This window comes from Cetorhinus maximus, chromosome 32 (genome assembly GCF_964194155.1).
Source record: "Cetorhinus maximus chromosome 32, sCetMax3.hap1.1, whole genome shotgun sequence".
Taxonomy (NCBI): Eukaryota; Metazoa; Chordata; class Chondrichthyes; order Lamniformes; family Cetorhinidae; genus Cetorhinus; species Cetorhinus maximus.
In genome coordinates this window covers 5,787,755-5,809,439 of record NC_135910.1, presented here as the reverse complement: position 1 = coordinate 5,809,439, position 21,685 = coordinate 5,787,755, and the positions used below count along the sequence as shown (strand labels likewise).

General features: G+C 51.8%; 1 protein-coding gene across 1 annotated transcript in view; it reads right to left on the bottom strand.

Annotated features, from left to right (window-relative positions):
- sptbn4b (spectrin, beta, non-erythrocytic 4b) overlaps window positions 1-21,685 on the bottom strand; it is a 320,876-nt gene that overhangs the window by 153,753 nt on the left and 145,438 nt on the right. The window contains exons 12-14 of the mRNA XM_078533196.1: window positions 18,796-18,946; window positions 14,209-15,079; window positions 13,164-13,301 (exon numbers count right to left, since the gene is read on the bottom strand). Of these exons, the coding sequence (XP_078389322.1) occupies window positions 13,164-13,301; window positions 14,209-15,079; window positions 18,796-18,946 (1,160 nt within the window). The remainder of the gene's footprint in view (window positions 1-13,163; window positions 13,302-14,208; window positions 15,080-18,795; window positions 18,947-21,685) is intronic.

Here is a 21,685-nt window from a genome sequence, read left to right as displayed (position 1 = left end):
AATACCTTGTACCCAGGAATATTTAACATCCAGTCCTGCCCTTCTTTGAGCCAGGTCTCTCTGTTATGGCAATAATATCACAGTTCCGTTTGTCAACCTGTGCCTATGGTTCACCAATCTTACTAACCACACTCCGTGCATTCACATACATGGACATTAATGCTGATTTAGGCTTTTTAACTTTCCCCATTGCTCTGACCCCATCTAATGACTTACTATCGCCTACTCTAATTCTATCAAAATCTCCACGTTTTCTGTTTACCTTGATACTACTCTCTAATATCTCCTCCTTATCAGTTGATACTTCTCTACTTCCCACTGCCAGTTTTTCTCCTCTTCACTCTGAATTTCCCCTCAGGTTCCCATCCCCCGGCCAATCTAGTTTAAACCCTCCCCAACAGCACTAACAAACCTTCCTGTGAGGACATTAATCCCAGTCCTGTTAAAGTGTAACCTGTCCTTCTTGTACACCTCCCACCTGCCCCAGAACCAGTCCCAATGTCTCAGAAATCTAAAGCCCTCCCTCTTACTCCATTTCTCCAGCCACAATCTCCCTATACTTATGCTCACTGGCACGTGGCACTGGGGGTAATCCTGATATCACTGCTCTTGAGGTCCTGCTTTTCAATTTCCTTCCTAACCTCCTAAAATCTGCTTTTGGGACCTCGCCCCTTTTCCTGCCTACGTCGTTGGTCCCAATGTGGACCACGACCTCTGGCTACTTGCCCTCCTGCAAAAGAATGTGCTGCAGTCGCTCTGTGACGTCCTTGACCCCTGGCACCAGGCAGGCAACTTACCACCCTGGAGTCACATCTACGGCCACAGAAATGCTTGTCTGCTCCCCTAACTATGGAATCCCCTGCCTCTATAGCACTTCCACCCTCCCCTCCTGTGCAACTGAGCCCCCTGTGGTGCCATGAACTTGACTCTCGCTACAGTCCTCTGAGGAACCACCTCGCTCACCAATATCCAAAACGGAAAAGCGGTTAGGGAGCGAGATAGCCTCACGGGATTCCTGCACTACCTGCCTGTTTCCCTTAGATACTCTGGCAGATAAGTGTGAAGTTATTCACTTTGGTAGGAAAAACAGAATGGCAGAGTATTATTTAAATGGTGGTAGATTGGGAAATGTTGTGCAAAGGGACCTGGGTGTTCTTGTACATCAATCTCTGAAAACAAATAGTAAATACTGGAAAAACTCAGCAGGTCTGACTGCATTTGTGGAGAGAGAAACAGAGTTAATGTTTCAAGTCCGTATGACTCTTCTTCAGAGCTGGAGAGAAGTAGAAATGTGATGGAATTTATACTGTTTAAGGGGGTTGGAGCAGGTAAAGCAGGATAGAAGGTCAGGGATAGGTGGGAGCTGAGGAGAGATTGACAAAGATGTCATGGACACAAGATAAAAGTTGTGTTAATGGTAGTGGTAAGGGCTGAAGAAGGTGCTGATAGTGGCATAAAGGTGAGAAAGCAGAATGCGAATAGCAGAACAAGGGGTCAGCACCCTGTGGAAGAACAACATGGAACAAGTGACAGATGGCCCTTTTGGGGGTGGGGTGGAGAGGACATCCCACCCCTCAGAGCTGCCAGCCAATTGGAGGAGGCCCAGAGTACAGGTAAGGAGGCTGAGGATCATCGGGGCCAATCAGGCAGGGCCTGGTGAGCGAGGGGGGGAAGTGGGGGGCTTGATTGTGAGGGGAGGAGGGGGTCTTCCAGTGCGGACAGCAGTTGCCACAAGAGAGAGCTCACATGGGCTACAGGGTGCCAGGTCAGGAGGATTCTGTCTCCCCACTCAACCAGGCCGCCAGGGTTTACCTGGCAGTCCCTGTACGTGGAGAGGTGCCCATCTACCCACTGCAGATATAATACCAGCAGTGGCAGGAAGAGGCCCTTAAGAGGCCATTACTTTGGCCACTTAATGGCCTCAATTTCCCCAACGGTGCGTGTGCCATCACTACCCACCCTGCCGCTGAGTGAAATCCCAGCGGTGGAAGGAAAATGGGCATGACACCCGCCTTTCCCTGACCTCCCTCCCTATTTCACACTCCCCCACCTCCCAGGCTACCCCCTGGGGTCCCATAAAATCCCAGCCAACTCTGTGCTGTTCTCCTTCCAAGGCATATCCTTTCTAAAGTGCGGTGCCCAGAATTGTACACAGTACTCCAGGTGTGGTCTAACCAGGACTTTGTAAATCTGAAGTAAAACCTTCTCCCCCCATTATATTTTAGCTCTTAAGCTTTTCCTTTTCAGCCCTAAATGGACGATCTCACAATTAACAGCATTAAAATTCATCTTTTGCCCTCTCACTTAATCTATTCGTTTTTTTTGTAACTTTATGTATATTTACTCTTCTGCCAATCTTTCGGAAATGTGGCGATTAGTTGAGGCCCCACAAAGATTAATGAGGGACACCACTTTTCCCAATTCGACCACATACCCATTATCCCTACTGACTGTGTCACTAATCTCCTAACCAGGTCAATAGTTTACCCTCAGTTCAATGAGCTTTAACCAGGTGGCATATGAAGTATAATGAGGGGAAATATGAGGTTATTCATGTTCGTAGCATGAAAAGGAAAGCAGAATAATTTCAAAAGGCATGAAACTTGTAAAGGTTGAGGCTCAAAGAGATTTGGGTTGCACTTGTACAAGGACCACAGGAAGTCAACATGCAGGTGCAGCAGGCAATGAGGAAAGCACTTGGCATGTTGGCCTTTATTATGAGGAGATTGGAGTACGAGGGTAAAGAAGTCCTGCTACAATTGTACTGGTGAAACCACACCCCGGAATGCCGTGTGCAATTTTGGTCTCCATATTTAAGGAAGGATACATTTGCATTGGAGATAGCGCAATGGAGGTTGGCCAGATTGGTCCCAGGGGTGGTAGGGTTGTCCTGCGATGGGAGGCTGAGTAAACTGGGTCCATAATTCTCTGGAATTTCCCAAGAACGAGAGGCGGTCTCATTGAAACATTCAAGATTCTGAAGGGGCTGGACAGGGTAGGAAGTGTTTTCCCTGGTCGGGGAATCTGAAACAGGGCAGCACAGAGCCAGGGGTAAGGGGACGACCATTTGGGACTGAGATGAGGAGAAATCTCTTTGGTGAAAGGGCTGCGAATCTTTGGAATTCTCCCCAGAGGGTTGTGGATGCTCCATCATTAAATAGAATTAAGGTTGGGATAGACAGACTTTGGTTCTCTCAAAGGATCAAAGTATATGGGGAGCAGGCTGGAAAGTGGAGTGAAGGCCGATGATCGAGGGGCCATACAGTGCGTCTGGTCCCATTTCTAACTTTCCTATGTGAGATGGAACCCCTCCCTCAGCCACCTGTTTCCTGATCTGTTTCCATTAGCATGTGACTCGGATAATAATCCTGAGATTACTATCCCTGAAGTCCTGTTCTTTAATTTAGCTCCAAACTCCTCATACTCCCCTCAGCAGAATTTCCTCCCCCTTTCTCCCTACGTCACTGGCCCCGACATGGACCAGGACAACTGGATCTTTCCCAAATTCCTTTCTGCCATATTGAATTGTCTCTCACCCTGATGCCAACTGGGCAACACATCTTTTGGGTGTCTCAATCGTGGCAGCAGCGGGCACTATCAATCGATCCCCCGAATTACTGAATCCCCAAAAAACCTGACCATTTTTATTCTGATCCTTCGCCTGTTGGGCTGCTTCCTGCTCCATCTCCCCAAGGAATCTTTGGAATTCTCTACCCCAGAGGGCTGTGGAGGCTCAATCATAGAGTATGCTCAAGACAGGGATCGATAGATGTCCCGATGTAAAGACATCAAGGGATAGCGTGGAAAAATGGCATTGAGGTAGAAGATCAGACACGATCGAGTTGAATCGCGGAGCAGGCTCGAGGGGCCGAATGGCCTACTCTCACTCCTATTTCCTATGTTGCTATGCTCAATGGCATTACCATCACTGATCTTCCAGCACTGGGGCCACCAACCCTGCAGTCTTTCTCCTTATTTCACACTTACCCAGGTAACAGCCAATATTGTACCTTTTGGAATGGACCAGGGTCTGCAGGACCCTCCCCTTTGGATTCCCCTAACCTGCTGACCGACAGACATGTTCTCCCCTCCCTGCTATCCTCTGAGGTTCGGCATGTGAAAAGGTCGGGATTAATTAATGACAATTTGTTCAAGGATAATCGCGTTTAACCCAATTGCGTTCTTGGGTGCAGTAATGGAGTGGGTAAATGGGGGCTAGGGCACGTGCATATGGACTTTCAAAACGTTTGAACAAAGTATCATGTAAGAGACTTGCTAGTGAAATAAAACCCAGGGATTAAAGGGGCAATGGATACATGGATAAGGCTGTAGGTTCACAAATCTGAAGGTGGTGGGACCAGTTCAGAAATCACTCAAGATCTAAATTATATTTAAAAGATGGGCTAGTTTAGTCTCAGATTAATTTGTAATTAATTATTGCTTTTTATTTATACTTGAAAGTAACCTCTTAATTCCAATTTATTATTTATTTATTATTCTTAGATACACCATTTTTAATTTATGCAATTCAATCCATGCCCACAAATATCAAGGAGTGGGGAGCGTTCAGGTTTGGGCTGATAAGCGGCGAGTAACATTCATAAGGGCATACGAAGTAGGAGCAGGAGTAGGCCATTCAGCCCTTCGAGCTTACTCCCCCATTCAATGAGATCGTGGCTGATATTCTACCTCAACAGCATTTTCCTGCACTATCTCCATATCCCTTGACGTTCTATTGATCTCAAATCTATCGCTCCACACAACTGCCAAGCAATGACCATCCCTAAAAAGAGAAAATCTAACCATCTGCCCTTGACTTTCAATTACATTGCCATCGCTGAATCGCCCATTACCAGTATCTTGGGGGTTACCACTGACCCGAAACTGAACTGGACTAGCCATATAAATGCTATACCTACAAGAGCAGGTCAGAGGCTGGGAATTCTGCGGTGAGTAACTCACCTCCTGACTTCCCTAAGCCTGTCCACTATCTACAAGGCTCAAGTCAGGAGTGTGATAGAATACTCCCCACTTGCCTAGGTGACTGCGGCTCCAACAACACTCAAGAAGCTGAGCACCATCCAGAACAAAGCAGCCCGCTTGACTGGCATCCCATCCACCACCTTCAACATTCACTCCCTCCACCACCGACGCACAGTAGCAGCAGCCTGTACCATCTACAAGATTCACTGCAAGTCGTCAAGGCTCCTTCGACAGCACCTTCCAAACCTATGAGCTCTGCCACCTAGAAGGACAAGGGCAGCAGATACATGGGAACACTGCCACCTTCAGGTTCCCCTCCAAGCCACACGCCATCCTGACTTGGAAATATATCGCCGTTCCTTCACTGTCGCTGGGTCAAAATCCTGGAACTCCCTCCCTAACAGCACTGTGGGTGTACCTACACCACATGGACTGCAGCCGTTCAAGAAGGCAGCTCACCTCAAGGGCAATTCTCAAGGGCAATTAGGGATGGGCAATAAATGCCTAGTTGCCAGTGATGCTCACATCCACGAGCAAATAAAGAAAAGATCTCTTTAATATTACAGTCATCGACTTCATTTTAATTTTATCCCCTTGATTCTAATTAATAGCCTTGATTATTTATTGAAATATTTACTTATTTCCTTTGGCAGCTGCTTTAAATTACCCAGCACTTGCTTTCCCTCCCTCGGCATTCCGTTCAGCAGCTCATTCCAGTCCTCGATTCACGCACACACACACCACCACACAGCAACAACAAACTCACACGACACGTACACAGGATCTCCTTCAATGTGCAGTGGGAAGAGGCTTGTGTGGAGCATAAACACTGGCACAGACCTGCTGGGCCAAATGGTCTGTTTCTGTACTGTACATCGGATAGTTATGTAACACACACACACACACACACAGTTTTTTTTATTCATTCAATTTGGGTTTCGCTGCCTGGGCCATTATTTCGCCCATCCCTAGTGACCCTTGAGCAGGTGGTGGTGAGCTGCCTTCTTGAACCGCTGCAGTCCATGTGGTGTAGGCACACCCACAGTGCTGTTAGGAAGTGAGTTCCAGGGTTTTGACCCAGTGACAGTGAAGAAATGGTGATATATTTCCAAGTCAGGATGGTGAGTGACTTGGAGGGGAACCTGCAGGTGGTGGAAGATAGACACACACAGATAGATAGATAAACACACAGATAGACACAGACACACATATACAGATACATACACAGACAGACACACTCACAAACAGACAAATACACACACACGTACACACCCCCAGATGGACACAGGCAAACACACGGATAGACGCAGACACATACACAGACAGACGCACACATGCACACACACACACAGACACAGTCACAGACAGACAGATACACACACACACGTACGCACACATCCCCAGATGGACACAGGCAAACACACGGATAGACACAGACACATACACAGACAGACGCACACACACACACACAGACAGACACAGTCACAGACAGACAGATACACACACACACACACACACACACGTACGCACACACACCCTGATGGACACAGGCAAACACACAGATAGTCGCAGACACACACACACGGACACAGACAAACAGATGGATAGATGCAGACACACATATATAGATACACACACACACACACACAGAGACTGGCGTTTCTCGCTCTCCTTTGTGGTGGGCATCATAGCGGGCGGGAGCAGGAAATCTCGTGAGATTGCAGAAATTGGTTTTACGTCATTGTAAAGCCAGTTTGCAATCATCCGCTCCTGCAGTCAATGGCGGGTCATGTTTCTCGCTGCTGCAGGTCAGGAACGTCATTTCCATAGATTTGCATTAATTATAAACCCTGATGGCCGGTATCATCCCCCCGCCCACGCTGGATCAGGAGGCCACACTGGCGTTCAATCACTCAGCCGTGTTTCACACTGGTACATAGGCAACATGCACCTGGCCACCTGCACTTCACTCCAACCTGAGGACCGTTCACCCCGTTCAGGCAGCGCTCAGGATATTCAGTGCCAGGTTTCGCTGGCAGCACCACATCGGTTTCCCTGGGGAGGGGGGGGAACACAAATGTCTCAACCCACCAGACCAGCGGAAAGGCGGGAGTGTCTTTTCCACAGCTTCAGGGCAAGGCACAGGGTGGGAATCCCACGGTGCGAGTGCTGTGCATTCCCACATGGGCAGACAGGCACAGCCGAGAGAGGTGTTAGCGCTCTCCCAACCACACTGCAGGGAATCACCAAAGCCAAGCAGTGATGCGCATTCATGTGACACTAATCGCACAAAGCACCAGTCGTCGACTTCCTGGGTTTAACCCTTTGCTCACAGCACAGCATTTCCCCAGAGCGGTGATGACGTTAAGTGCCATTGGGCACCTGGATGAGCCTTTGAAGTGCATCGCAGCAGAGGTGCCAGGCAGCTCCCAGAAGACAAGCGTCAGGCCGTCCAAAATGCATTGCACAGCCTGTCTAAAAAGTGACGCTCGTGTACATCCCAAGCACTGTAGTATTACGGTGCTGTGTATGAGGATGCCAGTACCTGGGCTGAAAGCAGCACTTCCAGGGGCCTGGCCAAAGCAATCTCATATCAGCAGCTCATGATTAGAGAGAGGGGAGGCACCTTGATCCTCGCCCCGCATTGTAGATCGTTTCCATGGCAAGTAGTTAGCATCACGGGGACCAGGGCCGTGAACCCACTATGGCTCACGAGTCACTGACAGGAAGATTAGGATTGCAGACGAGTACCGACTCTTATCTGTTTCCCATTGATACTGCGGGGAGGCGGCCTCCAGGGGGATGGAGGCTGGGTTCATTGCTGCCTGCAACAATCGCAGGATGAGAGAAGAAGGAGGAGACTGTGACAGAGCAGGCTGGCTCGCCAAAGGGAGGAGCAAAAACCTCAAGGCCAAGGCCCAGCAGGGCCCCCTCCGGACGCAGAGGATGTGGAGAGCAGAAACGTCATGCACATCGCTAGAACCAGGGTGTATAGACATCGCCCGGCTTATCTGGAGATGCCAGAGAGCCAGTGTCACCGATGCCTCCTCATGTCCAGGGATCTGGTAACTCACATTTGCCAATTCTGACCGAATTGTCACCGCATGGAGTGGGAGGACATCCATGGCCAGTGACTGTGAAAGGAACAACCTCACTCAACTTCGACACCACCTGGCTCCTCTCAGGGATCAACCGGGGATCTCTGTGGGATCTCTCAGGCAGCTACACACAAATGCAGACATGAGGTCACAGACGCCCTTTATGCCAAGGCCCACAATTACATCAACTTCGACAGAGATCGCGCACACCAGGACAGCAGAGCACTGGCCTTCGCTGAGATTTCCAGGTTTCCACAGGTCCAGGGCACCATCGACTGCACTCACGTAGCTATCAAAGCCCCCTGGCAACAGGCACAGCAATACATAAACAGGAAAGGCTCCCACTCACTCAGGGTGTGCAACCATATCAAACAAATCCTGCAGGTTCGCACCAGGCATTCAGGAAGCATCCACGCCTCATATGTCTTCAGTAGATCGCAGATCCCAGAGATCTTCGAGGGATTACACTGGGTCCAGGGCTGGCTCCTCAGGGACAAAGTGTACCCGCAAAGGACGTGGTTGGTGATGCCCGTGTGGTGGCCTCGGACTCCTTCAGAGAGAAGGTGCAACGTGGCCCATGCTGCCACCCGGGCATTGATCGAGCACACCATAGGAATGCTGAAGATGCGATTCCGATGCCTGGACATGTCTGGCGGGGCGCTCCAGTACACTCCCCAGATCTGACGGAGGGCTCCAGTCCACTCCCCAGATCTGATGGGGCGCTCCAGTCCACTCCCCAGATCTGACGGAGGGCTCAAGTACACTCCCCAGATCTGAGGGAGGGCTCCAGTCCACTCCCAAGATCTGACGGAGGGCTCCAGTACACTACCCAGATCTGACGGAGGGCTCCAGTACACTCCCCAGATCTGACGGAGGGCTCCAGTACACTCCCCAGATCTGACGGAGGGCTCCAGTACACTCCCCAGATCTGGCGGAGGGCTCCAGTCCGCTCCCCAGAGGGTGTCAAGGATCATCGTGGCTTGCTACCTGCTACACAACCTTGCGCTACAAAGACTTGCCAGATGATGAGACGAAGGGAGCTACACATCTCCTCCGATGAGGAGGACCTCGAAGGGGATGACCACGATGGGTTTGAGGAAGCCGATGTTGCAGATGAAGAGGCCATAGCACAGGCCAGACAAGGCGGGCATGCACGGGAGGGCCTCATAGCCACCAGATTCCAGGAGGAGGAGGATCCTCTTAGACAAGTGACCTACATGAGGGGCCAACATGAACAGGAGCTTTGTCTTTTCAATTATGCACTTCAAAATGATAGTTAGTAGTTGCCTATCAGGCTCCCCTTGAGGTGATCCTTTGAAGGTTGGTGAAGTTTTGGGAGCATGCTTCCTTGCTGAGATGAGGGGCGGTCTGGGAGAAGGCGTGTTGCCATCAAAGGTCCGAAGGTGCTCACTCTTCGAGCATCTCTACAGCATCCCAGTCACAATGCAGCCTACACGATGCAGGAGCTGATCCACTACCATCAATGGGCTCACAGGTAGTAGCCTTCAATCGGACCAGAGTCCTCGTGGCGATCCATGTCCAGCAGCGCAACAACGCATTCCGAGCAACACCGATGTTGTGACCGATGGGTGAGGCTGGGGCCAAGGCAGCCGAGGAGGTTCGGCAGGTCTCGATCCAGACACAGTCCTCCGTCACCTTCTCAATCCCACTGTTAGCCAGCACTCTCACTCAGGGATGGTGGCCTGCATTTTTCCCTCACCTCACTGCTGATGTGGGCTGTCTGAGGATGGGGACATTCAAACAATTGCATGCCAGCCATTAACATGCCTCCCCTTTAACACAGACATTATGCCCTCGCGGACAGCGCTGGCCCTGACAAACTGAAAAATCTCTGACACCATGAAGCCCTCAGGATCACGCGTAGTTTCCAATATCGAGCGCACCTAAAGCTTCCGTACTCTACTGCTCGTACCCCATTTCTCCCACCGACATTGCCTGAAGATACGGCTGGGGATTCCCGATCACACTCAACGGGTCCACAGTCCACCACGCGAACATTTCGAATTAGCGTTAGTGACCGCGGCTGGAGGTCCGGTGAGGGGACGCAGTGCATGCTGCATCCGCGCATTGAAACGAGAGCCATGTGGCCGCAACACAGACAACTACACAGTGAGAGGCGCTCAGGGCTGTAGGTTCGAGCGCCAGGGCGCTCATTTGGCTCAGAGGGCCAGAGTCTTGTCGACTGAATGTGGCAAGGTGCTGTCACTTATTAAACGCATAGTTAGAAAGTCACAGGTGCGGCTGCCAGACAGGAACACACAGTCCCTTAGAGTACGGGTTCATAGCATGGAAGCCCTGGCAGGTGACAGAGTGTGTGCAGTTCCAGGATATATCACCCTTCTCCATGCATCAACACTTCCATCCTTCTACACTACACCTTCACTTTTCAATCGTACATACAACACGGGAAAACACGTCTGCCTCTATGTCACTCACCAAGAGTGAAAATGAGATGATCCCGCAAAGCATGTGAACAACGTGACTTCCCCAAGCACAGGTAACACTGTGGACGAGGCATCGCCTCTGTCGGAATTGATGTGAATACAGCCAGACACTGCGGTGAAATGTAAGCGGACGGCACATTCGACATGCCCACGATGGGGCGATATCCACAATAAGGGTGGAGAGGGACCGTGGTGTGTCACCTGATTGACTGCAACGCAGCTCTTAATAAAAAGGGGGCAGACACAAGAGGAGGTGTGGAATGGGTCACGTTCTATTTACAGTTGCGAACGTTATATAAATGCCACCGCTGTGCTCCTAATGTTTCATACTTTTCCTCATCCTGTTTTTGTGCTCCCCCAACATCCACAGGGGAGGTGGGGGCAGCCCGCTGACTGCTACGCCCGGTCTGTGATGACCTTGATGGGCGTCTTCTGGGGGGCAGAGGCCTGGAAGGCTCCGGCCTGCTTTCGGGGGTCCTGCTGTGTGGCCTGTGGAGCTGGAGCTGATGGGGTCACAGGAAGAGGAGAGTTGGATCGGTGGGACACTCCTGTAGTCACCTGGTTGGATGGGATCTGGGGTGTTCAGCTGCTGACCCTCCTCCCTATTGTTGCCCGAGGGCCTCTGGCTGACTCCTTGAGGAGAAGGTGAAGCTGGAGTGAGATCGAGTTGCCCCGCACCCCTCTCCCGTTAACACTGTTGGAGGCCAACTATGGCATCAGCAATGGGAGTTCAGCCCGCGCAGCAGTGCAGGACCGATGTAGTGGACCAAGGCCACTAACCTGCCAGAGTTGGCCTCAGTCCGTTGGCATGGCAACGCAATCACCTCGGACTGAAGACGGACGGAATCCTCCATCGTCCCTTGCCGTGTGAGGAGTGAGGCGGACATCCCTTCCTGATGTTCCCGTGATTGTCGCTGCAGCTCCAGCAACCGATTTAGGACCGAGTCCGGAGATTCCTCAGCTGTCTCAGGCTCAGCAGGACCCTGGCCTCCTCCGAGTGCCGGCGGCCTCCGATCTCCCTGCCTCCGCCTGCTGTGGAGCAGACAGTGCGCTGTGCCCACCAGGTTGTGATCCCGAGCCTGCTCTACGTCTAGTTCCCACCGAGGCGTGTGTACCTGCGCTGGTGGAGGGTGCAGGTGGGCGCTGTGATGGGCCTTCTAAGGTGCTGTCCTTAGGGTCCTCGCCCAAGGTGTTCTCGGGGCTGGAGCTGGGGTCCTGGTTGCCTGAGGGCATCGGGCACATGGGAGATGTGCCTAGGAGAGAAAGTGGGGATTATTTGTGCATAGCGGCCGAGTAACACACAGAACTCGCAGCAGCCTTGGCACAGGGATGATCTGGTGCAGGATCCTCATGGGGGTGATTGCCACCGACCTCACCATAGCCGCAGGGATGGGCAACATCGTTTCTGGCCAACACGGTGGCTCTCTTCCCGAAGTCGCCGAGGACCTTTGAGTTCCGGCACATCACCCCGCTCCCCTCCCCCCCACCGGTCTGGGGCCTCTCCCTTTTACTGTGCGCGATCTTGTCCTGCATAAAGACCATTGGAGAGGGTGTGAGCAATACGCACGGCAGCGCAGAGGAGAAGGACGGCCGGCGTTTGTGGAGCGATGGGTGAAATGGGGATGAGGCCATTAGAGGGGATGAGGCCATATGGACATGTGAGGGTGTGTGTGAGAGAGTGAGTGGTGACGTCCATTGAACTGGGAGCAAGTGAGATCCCTGTGGATGCGTAATGGGCTTGAGTATGAGAGTTGTGAGTGATACGATGGTCGACTTACCCCGGGGGGGAAACGGATGAGATCATTCAACCTCTTTCTGCACCGGATGGCTGACCTCTTCTGCACAGTGTTTGCGCTGAGCACCACTACCACCCCCTCACAAGCCGGATTCGTGATGTTGCTGCCCCCTCCTGCGGTCAGTGTGGGGGTAGTGGACATCGTGTCGGGCCTCCAGCACGCGCTCAACTGAGGCATCACTAAACCTGGGGGGGCAGCACCCTTCTTAAGTTTTGGGGCCATCTCTTCGATGGAGTTGTCCCTGCGCTGCAAGGGTTGGGAACTGTGGGCGCTGTGACTGTTTAAATATGGCGCCCAGGGTGATGAAGCAGTGAGGTCATGTCGGGGCAGGCCAACCAGAGGCCACCCGCCAGCGATCCTACCGGTTTCACGTGGATATATAATTAATGAGGCGGGACGGGGACAATACGGCACAAAAACCCACCACCGTGGCCGGAGGGAAAAGCACCGATTTCCACACCTGCTACCGCACTTAGTGCAAATCAGGAAAAATTCCGCCCACAGACACACAGACAGGCAGACACAGACAGACACAGACAGACAGACAGACACAGACACAGACAGACAGACACAGACAGACAGGCACACGCACACACAGACAGGCACAGACAGACAGGCACACGCACACAGACAGACACATAGACAGACAGCCAGACACAGACAGACAGATACACGCACACAGGCACAGACAGACAGGCAGGTGCATGCACACAGACAGACAGGCACACGCACACACAGACACAGGCAGACAGGCACATGCACATAGACAGGCACAGACAGACAGACACACACACAGACAGGCTGTGCGTAAAGGGCAGTACCTGCTGTTGAGGTGGTCTTGGCAGCCTCTGACCTCAGTGGCACTGGGATGCCCATTTTCCACCAGTTGCTGCACGATTTCATTCACCTCCACAACACGGATCAACATGCTGTTCATCTCCTGATCCAGACTGTCAAACCTACAGGAAGAGAACCAGGCACAGAGACAGGTGATATTTAAATACTGCACAGCCGACAGGACAATTCCCCACCCCAATCCTCTGAAGGTACAACTCAACTGTACAAATACCAACACAAAACCAATCCCGGAGGTTAGAAAACCCCTTCTTACTGAGATCAGCATGCACCTGTGTACCACCCGATGCCCAGGCCTGGTCTCAGGCCCCGTGCACTATCTGTGTATGAGCCAAGGCCCAGGCCTGGTCTCAGGCCCCATGCACTATCTGTGTATGAGCCAAGGCCCAGGCCTGGTCTCAGGCCCAGGCCTCTGTGTACCAAAGAATACTCAGGCCTGGAAGGAGAAAGGGGCCATGGGAAATGAGGGCCAGGTTAATATTCTGTACACAACAGGTCCCAGTGCTCAATGTCAGGAGAGGGGTCAGCTTTAATTTAAATATCCATGGCAAATTGTTTAAGTGGGATGGGCTAGAACTCCCTGTGGTTGGGGCCAGCTCCATGAGGGCGGGGCCAGCTCCATGAGGGCGGGGCCAGCTCCCTGTGGGTGGTACTAGCTCAATGTGGGCGTGGCTCTCTCCACGTGTTGGGGGGGCTAGCTCAATATGGGCGTGGCTCTCTCCCAGTGGGTGGAGCTAGCTCCATGTGGGCGTGGCTCTCTCCATGTAGCGAGGGAGCTAGCTCAATGTGGGCGTGGCTCTCTCCATGTGGGGAGGGGGCTAGCTCAATGTGGGCGTGGCTCTCTCCATGTGGGGAGGGGGCTAGCTCAATGTGGGCGTGGCTCTCTCCATGTGGGGAGGGGGCTAGCTCCATGTGGGCGTGGCTCTCTCCATGTGTTGGGAGAGGGGGGGAGAGCTAGCTTCCTGTGAGCGTGGCACATTTCCTGTGGGTGGACAATGTTCAGGCCCTTACCTCTGTTGGACCAGTTCGAGGTCCTCCAGCGTCTCTGGGATCTCCATGCTGTTGAGCCATTGCTCCTTCTCATCAATCCAGCGCTCGCAGGCATTCACCTCACTGAACATGCAATAAACAGCCAGGGCATCCTGCAGCCACTGCCTGCGTAACCCAGCCACCTCCTTCACCTCCAGGTACAAGGCCTCCACCTCCGACACGCGGCTCTGCACCTCCTCCAGCTCCAGGTACTCAGGGGCCAGGTTCAATGCCTGACTGCGCAGACTCTGCACCAGCTGCTGATGCTGCTCAATGTCCTCGACCAGGCCTCGGTGTTTCTTGGCCAGCGACTGCGTGGAGTACTCGTCGTGTCCGAAGTCATCACTGGACACAATGCGGTACGCGTCCTGCAACCACACTTCCAGGTCATCAGTGTCCGCCTTGAACTGGAAGAAGCTCAACGCCTCCTGGAGATGCTGCTGCCGGAGAACCGCCAACTCATCCACCGTTTTCCACTGAACCCGGACCTCCAGAATCCTCTCCTGAATGTTTCCCGTCCCAAAGTGTTTCTGTGCCAGGATCTGCTCACCCTTTGTGATGGTTTGTGTTAGGAGGCTGCACCTCGCCACCAGCTCCCCCATTAGGCTCTTGTGTTTACTCAATAGGAGCGCAGCGCTGTTCACGTCCTTGCCGTAGTTTGCTGAGGAGATGACCTGCTCCTTCTCATGGATCCAACCCTCCACCTCCTCCATCTCCTGGAAGAATGCCCAGAGGCAGCGTGAGCCCTCCAGCTCTGCCCGCCGGCATGATGCCAGTCGGTACAGTTCCTCCAGGCAGCTGTTGACATGTTGGACGCGATTGCAGATCACCTGCGGGTCACAGGGCTGATAACCTGAGGGCAAAGCAAAGAATCGGTCACCAGGTGTCAGATGGTGGGGTGGGAGAGACGAGAGGCCAAAAACTTCAAACCCAAGTCACTGCCCTGACTCAGGACGGCATTCTCACCAACGCTACCACCATGTCGCACGGTTACTGCCCCTCCACTCTCTCCTGGCCATGAGTCTATCACCAGAACAGTCACCGCACATTCTCAATGGCTTCACCGGACAGGCAAGGACCAGGAACCTTCATCGCCACGTTCCCAAGCCATCAGATATCAACCTGACCAGGGACAACTGCCAGGAGGCTGCGACTGTCTGACCTGGAGCCAGAATGGTGCCCCTCTGGTGCCCGGTTGGCACCCCTGGCCCACTGGCCACGTGGCAGTGAGGCCAGACCCTCAAAAATGATCACCACACCGGTCAATATTAACGGCCATGTTACACAGGTTGACATTGCCGGTTAAAGTTGACCTCACTGTTAGATTAACACCAAATAACTCAGTTCCCCCATTGAGAATGATCGAGAGCACCAACGCCTGACTGGCTCCTGGTCACCTTCCCCGGAGTGAGTCACTGGTGCCCTCATGGTCACTGAGGGTGGGGTTCTCTCCCTAGGGGATGGGATTCAATCTGCCCCTTTCCATTTCGTAATTTCAATATCAATGATTTAAACTCAAATGTATGGGGAATGAGCAAGACGCTCAGATCAAGGGCAATTAGGGATGGGTGGCCTTACCAGCCAATCCCACATCCCATGAAAGAATAAAGAAAAAAAAATCCTGGTAAATCTTCTCTACACCCAATGCAATCACCTCCTTCCTGTAACCAGTTCTCAAGCCGTGGCCTCTTATTTTTATTCCATCATGGGATGTGGGCGTCGCTGGCAAGGCCTGCATTTGTTGCCCATCCCTAATTGCCCTTGAGCTGACTTTGCTGGGTCATTTCAGAGGGGCAATTAAGAGTTAACCACGTTGCTGTGGGTCTGGAGTCACATGTAGGCCAGACTGGGTAAGGACGGCAGATTTCCGGTTTTTATGGCAATCGATGATGGTTGTCATGGTCACCATTACTGAGACTGGCTTTCAATTCCAGATTTTATTAATTGAATTTAAATTCTGTCCACTGCTGTGGTGGGATCTGAACCCATGTCCCCAGTGCATTAGCCTGGCCCTCTGGATTACTCGTCCACCGACATTATCACTACGCCACCATCTCCCCCTAAAACAAGTGTTTCATACAGTTCTGATATAACCTCCCTGCTCTTATATTCTGTGTCTCAGCTAATAAAAAGGGAATAACCCATGTGCCTTCTTAACCACCTTACCGGAGCGTCCTGCTACCTTTAGGGATCTGTGGACAGATACTCTGAGGTCGCTCTGTTGCTGTTCACTATTCAGTAGCGTCCTGTCGCCTTGTTGTAGCTCCCCAGATACATCACCTCACACTTCTCCGGGCTGAATTCCATTTTCCACTTTCCTGCTGTGCTGGCCAGTCCGTCTGTATCTTCCTGCAGTCTGAAACTTCCCTCCTCACTGTAGCTATATGGCCACTTTCTGGATGGTCTGCAGATTTTATCATTCCCCATCCATTTGAGATTAAACCATTGATAGAAATGACAAAACGGGAAGGGAAGGGGCAGTAATAGTGGTGGGATTTCAACTAGCCAAATATTAACCGGGATACGGTCGGTGTGAAAGGTGCAGAGGGCACAGAGTTATTCAATTGCGTTCAGGAGTGCTTTCTTTAGCCAGTATCTGGCAAGCTGATAGCTCGCGCGGCGGAGCTGCTACAGGTGTTTTGGGGGCGGGTATGCCAAATGGCCTCTTTCTGTAACTGTAACTCCGACCTTGGCTGTGTTTATATCCCCAGGATCGAACCCCACCCCCTCAGGAGAGAACTCTGCCCCCAGGGTTGAACTCCGCCCCCCTTGGGAGAAAACCCCACCCCCAGGGTTGAACCCCGCCCCCCTTGGGAGAGAACTCCACCCCCAGGATTGAACCCCACCCCCAGGGTTGAACCCTGCCCCCCTTGGGAGCAAACCCCACCTCCAGGGTTGAACCCCGCCCCCTCGGGAGAGAACTCCACCCCCAAGGTTGAACCCCGCCCCCTTGGGAGAGAACCCCACCCCCAGGGTTGAACCCCGCCCCCACCTTGGGAGAGAACCCCACCCCCAGGGTTGAACCCCGCCTCCAGGATTGAACCCTACCCACTTGGGAGAAAACCCCACCTCCAGGATTGAACCCTACCCACTTCGGAGAGAATCCCACCTCCAGGGTTGAACCCCGCCCCCTCGGGAGAGAACTCCACCCCCAAGGTTGAACCCCGCCCCCTTGGGAGAGAACTCCGCCCCCAGGGTTGAACCCCGCTCCCTCGGGAGACAACCCCACCGAGCATGAGGGCTCCAGTAACTGACTCCCGGGAAGGTGACCAGGAGCAAGTCAGGCGTTGGTGTTTCCAACCATTCCCGTTTGAGGAACTGGGATGGTTAGTTTTAATGTAACAATGGGGTCAAGTTTAACAACAATGTCAACCAGAGTAACTCAGCCAATAGCTGGTGGGGCCGCCCTATTTGAGGGCCTCAAGTTAAGGGTCAACCACATTGCTGTGGGTCTGGAGTCACATGTAGGCTGGACCAGCTAAGGACGGCAGATTTCCTTCCCTAGAGGGCAGTAGTGAACCAGATGGGTTTTTACGACAATCGATGATAATTTCATGGTCACCATGACTGAGACTAGCTTTTCATTCCAGATTTTATTAATTGAATTTCAATTCCACCAACTGCTGTGGTGGGATTTGAACCTGGGTCCCCAGAGCATTAGCCTGGGCCTCTGGATTACTAGTCCAGTGAGATTACCCCGATGCCACCATCCACACCGGCCCCCGCCCCCTTGCCCGTCCCCCTGCCCCTTCCCCCACCCCTCCCCCAAGTGTTGCCAGGAATACGGAATTTTAGTTATGAAGAGAGATTGAATTGGCTGAGGTTCTTTTCTTTGGAACAAGGAAGGCTAAGAGGAGATTTGATTGAGGTAGATTAAAAACCAGGGGTCTCAGATGGAAAGTGATTTGATGAGAGGGAAGATGAGGAAATATTTTATTCACCCAGAGGGTGGTAGTGACCTGGAACTCACTGTCAGAAAGGGTGGTAGAGGCAAAACATCTCACCACATTTAAAACCTACTTTGATTCTACTTGAAGAGCTGCGACCTGCAGGGCTACAGATGGAGTGCAGGAGGGTGAGATTAGGCTGGGTAACTCTTCCTCGACCAGCAGGGACAGGATGGGCTGAAAGGCCTCTTTTTTTGCCCTAAATTTGCCCTGATTTCAATGATTTCTATGCGTGCGAGAGGCCTGAAAATGAGGCACCGGCAGCGAGGGGCCGGGTGTGAAGGGCCAGGAGTGAGGGGCTGAGGAGTGAGGGGCAGGTGCTACTCCTTGGAACAGGAAGAGGTTTCCTCAGGACGGTTTTGCTGGAATACGTGGCTTTTTAAGAGCTGGTTTCTAGAGTCCGGAGCCGCAGTTATGATCACTTTCTCAATAACTCACAGCACGAACCTCCTGATCAAACACAATTTCAACACATGAGATCACACCACTGCTTGGGCCGAAACTTAAATGGCTGGAGAGCCAATCTCTAAGACTCGTCCATTCATTGGAATCTGGAAATTGTGAGGCCAAACACTGGGACATCACTGACTCAACTTCAGATAATCCTGGGTTACACACTGACCTTCCAATTGGGTAAACTCCAGGGCCGCTGTGTTCAGACTTTTCACTCGCTCAGCCTGCGCTGAGATATCTGCCTCCAGGAGGCTGTGTTTCTGGAGTAGGTCCTCCGCTTCCAGCAAGTGCTTCCCCAAATCCTTCCAACACAACAGCATCTGCGGGAAAGACGGAAAAGGCTGAAGACACATCCGGATATCGCTGGGTCAGTGGAGGCTCCCCCCATCGAGAATCCGCATTGTACAACCTCCAGCCAGAATCTGCGTTACTCCCACTACATCCAACACCACATTGCTCCCTCCCCATCCCCACTTTGCACCTCATACACTGATTAACAATGTTGCTCCCCATCCGCGCACTACCTGACAACACTCAGCCCCTCCCATTTTCTGTTTTTATTTCAGATTTCCAGCATCTGCAGTGTTTTGCTTTCATTTACATTCTATTCGGTGGCTTTTCTACTTTGACCATTGTTTAAGTACCACCTTTTTCCTTTCCTCTGTCATGGGGGATATGGGCATCGGTGGCAAGGCCAGCATTTGTTGCCCATCCCTAATTACCCTTGAATTGGGTGGCTTGTGCAGCCACTTCGGAGGGGCAGTTAAGAGTCAATCACATTGCTGTGGGTCTGGAGTCACATCTAGGCCAGACCAGGTAAGAATGCCCCTAAAGGAGGCTAGTGAACCAGATGGGTTTTTACAACAATTGATGATAGTTTCGTGGTCACCATTACTGAGGCTGGCTTTTTATTCCAGATTTATTAATTGAATTTAAATTCCACCAGCTCTGACGTGGTGGGATTTGAACCCATGTCCCCAGGGCATTCGTCTGGGCCACTAGCCCAGTGACATTATCACTACGCCACCATCTCCAGTGCCACAGATCCACCACCATCTTCTTCACTGCTGCACTGGCAACATCCACCTCTCTCGCGAATACAGATGCAAAGTGCTCATTTACTGCCTCAGTCATACCCACTGTCTCCAGTGGTGACAATCCAGCACTGGCTCACTGGTGACTCACAGTGGTGCCTCAGTCACACCCTCTGCCTCCAGTGATGACAATCCAGTGGTGATTCACCACCTCTTTTCCCAACAGGCATAGAACTAGATCCTTCCAAATGTGTGAACACCTCCAACTCATCGATGCCTCAGGATTTGTCCTATGGGTTCAGTGTTCACACTAAACTCTCCACAGCACTTGTGGTCGGACTCGAGACCAGACCCCAGCCCCACCCTGTAGAAACTTGGTTCTGCCCCCTGCCCATCACTGTGGTCCCCCTTCCCTGAATTTGGTCTTGTCTCCTGCTTCCTCCCAGCCCCACCTCCCCTCCCCTCCCATCCAGAAAATTTCTTTTCCCAACCCCACTCCACACTGAGTGAGCTTAGTCCTGTCTCCCCCATCTCGCGCCTCTTTGCCCAAGTTCAATAAACTGTTTATTTGTCCTAAGAGAAGTATTTCATGATCCTAAATACCTGAATGAAGTCTCTCCCGCCTTCTCTCCTTTGAAAGTTATTTTTGTCAAGCAGAAGTGGATCACAACGTGGACCACTCCAAGTGACACTGTCAAGACAAATTGGATCACTCCCAGTAACACTGTCAGGACAGAGTGGACCACTCCAGGTGACACTATCAGGAAAAAGTGGATCACTGTCAGTAACACTGACAGGAAAAAGTGGATCACTGTCAGTAACACTGACAGGAAAAAGTGGATCACTCCAGGTGACATTGTCACTCCCAGTGACACTGTCAGTCAAAAGTGGATCACTCTCAGTAACACTGTCAGGGCAAAATCACTCCCGGTGACATTATCAGGACAAAATGGATCATTCCCAGTGACATTATCAGGATAAAATGGATCACTCCTTGTAACATTGTGAGGACAAAGCAGATCATTCCCCGTGACACTGTCAATGAAAGTGGATCACTCCCAGTGACATTTATCAGGACAAAATGGATCACTCTCAGTGATGCTGTCAGGACAAAGTGGATCACTCTCAGTAACACTGTCAGGACAAAGTGGATCACTCTCAGTAACACTGTCAGGACAAAGTGGATCACTCTCAGTAACACTGTCAGGACAAAGTGGATCACTCCCAGTGACACTGTCGGGACAAAGTGGATCACTCCCAGTGACACTGTCGGGACAAAGTGGGTCACTCCCAGTGACACTGTCAGGACAAAGTGGGTTATTCCCAGTGACACTGTCAGGACAATGTGGATCACTCCCAGTGACACTGTCAGGACATAGTGGGTCATCCCCAGGAATGGTCCAGCAAAGTGACTCACTCCCAATGACCCTGGTGGGGCAAACGAGTCACTGTCAGGAACACACTTTCAGAACAAATGCTCCCAGGAATACTGTTGGAATAAAATGGAGTCCTCTCAATAACTCTGTCAGGGTGAAGTGAATCACTCTCCGGAATACAGTGTAAAAAACAAAGTAGATCACTCTCAGGGAACACACTGTCCGGATAAGGCTGATCACTCCCCGGAACGCTATCAGGACAAAATACACTGTATTCCCGAGTGTGATCCACTTTATCCTGACAGTGTCATTTCGAGCGATCTACTTCATCTTGATATTATTACTGGTAGTGATCCACTTTGTACTTGGAGAGATACACTGACAGTGTTCATGTGATTGACCAAGAATACACTGTCAGGTCAAAATGGATCACTCCCAAATAACAGCAACACACCTCTACATAAAACAAAAACAGGGAATGCTAGAGATAATTAGCAGGTCGGGCAGGATCTGTGGAGAGAGAAACAGAGTTAATGTTTCAGGTGGGATGGAGGGGGGGATAAGGATGGGGAAGAGGGATGGGGCCAGGTTGGGCAATGGGGCTGGGGGATGGGACCTTGTCTGACAGCTTTGCCTGACATTCAGTATT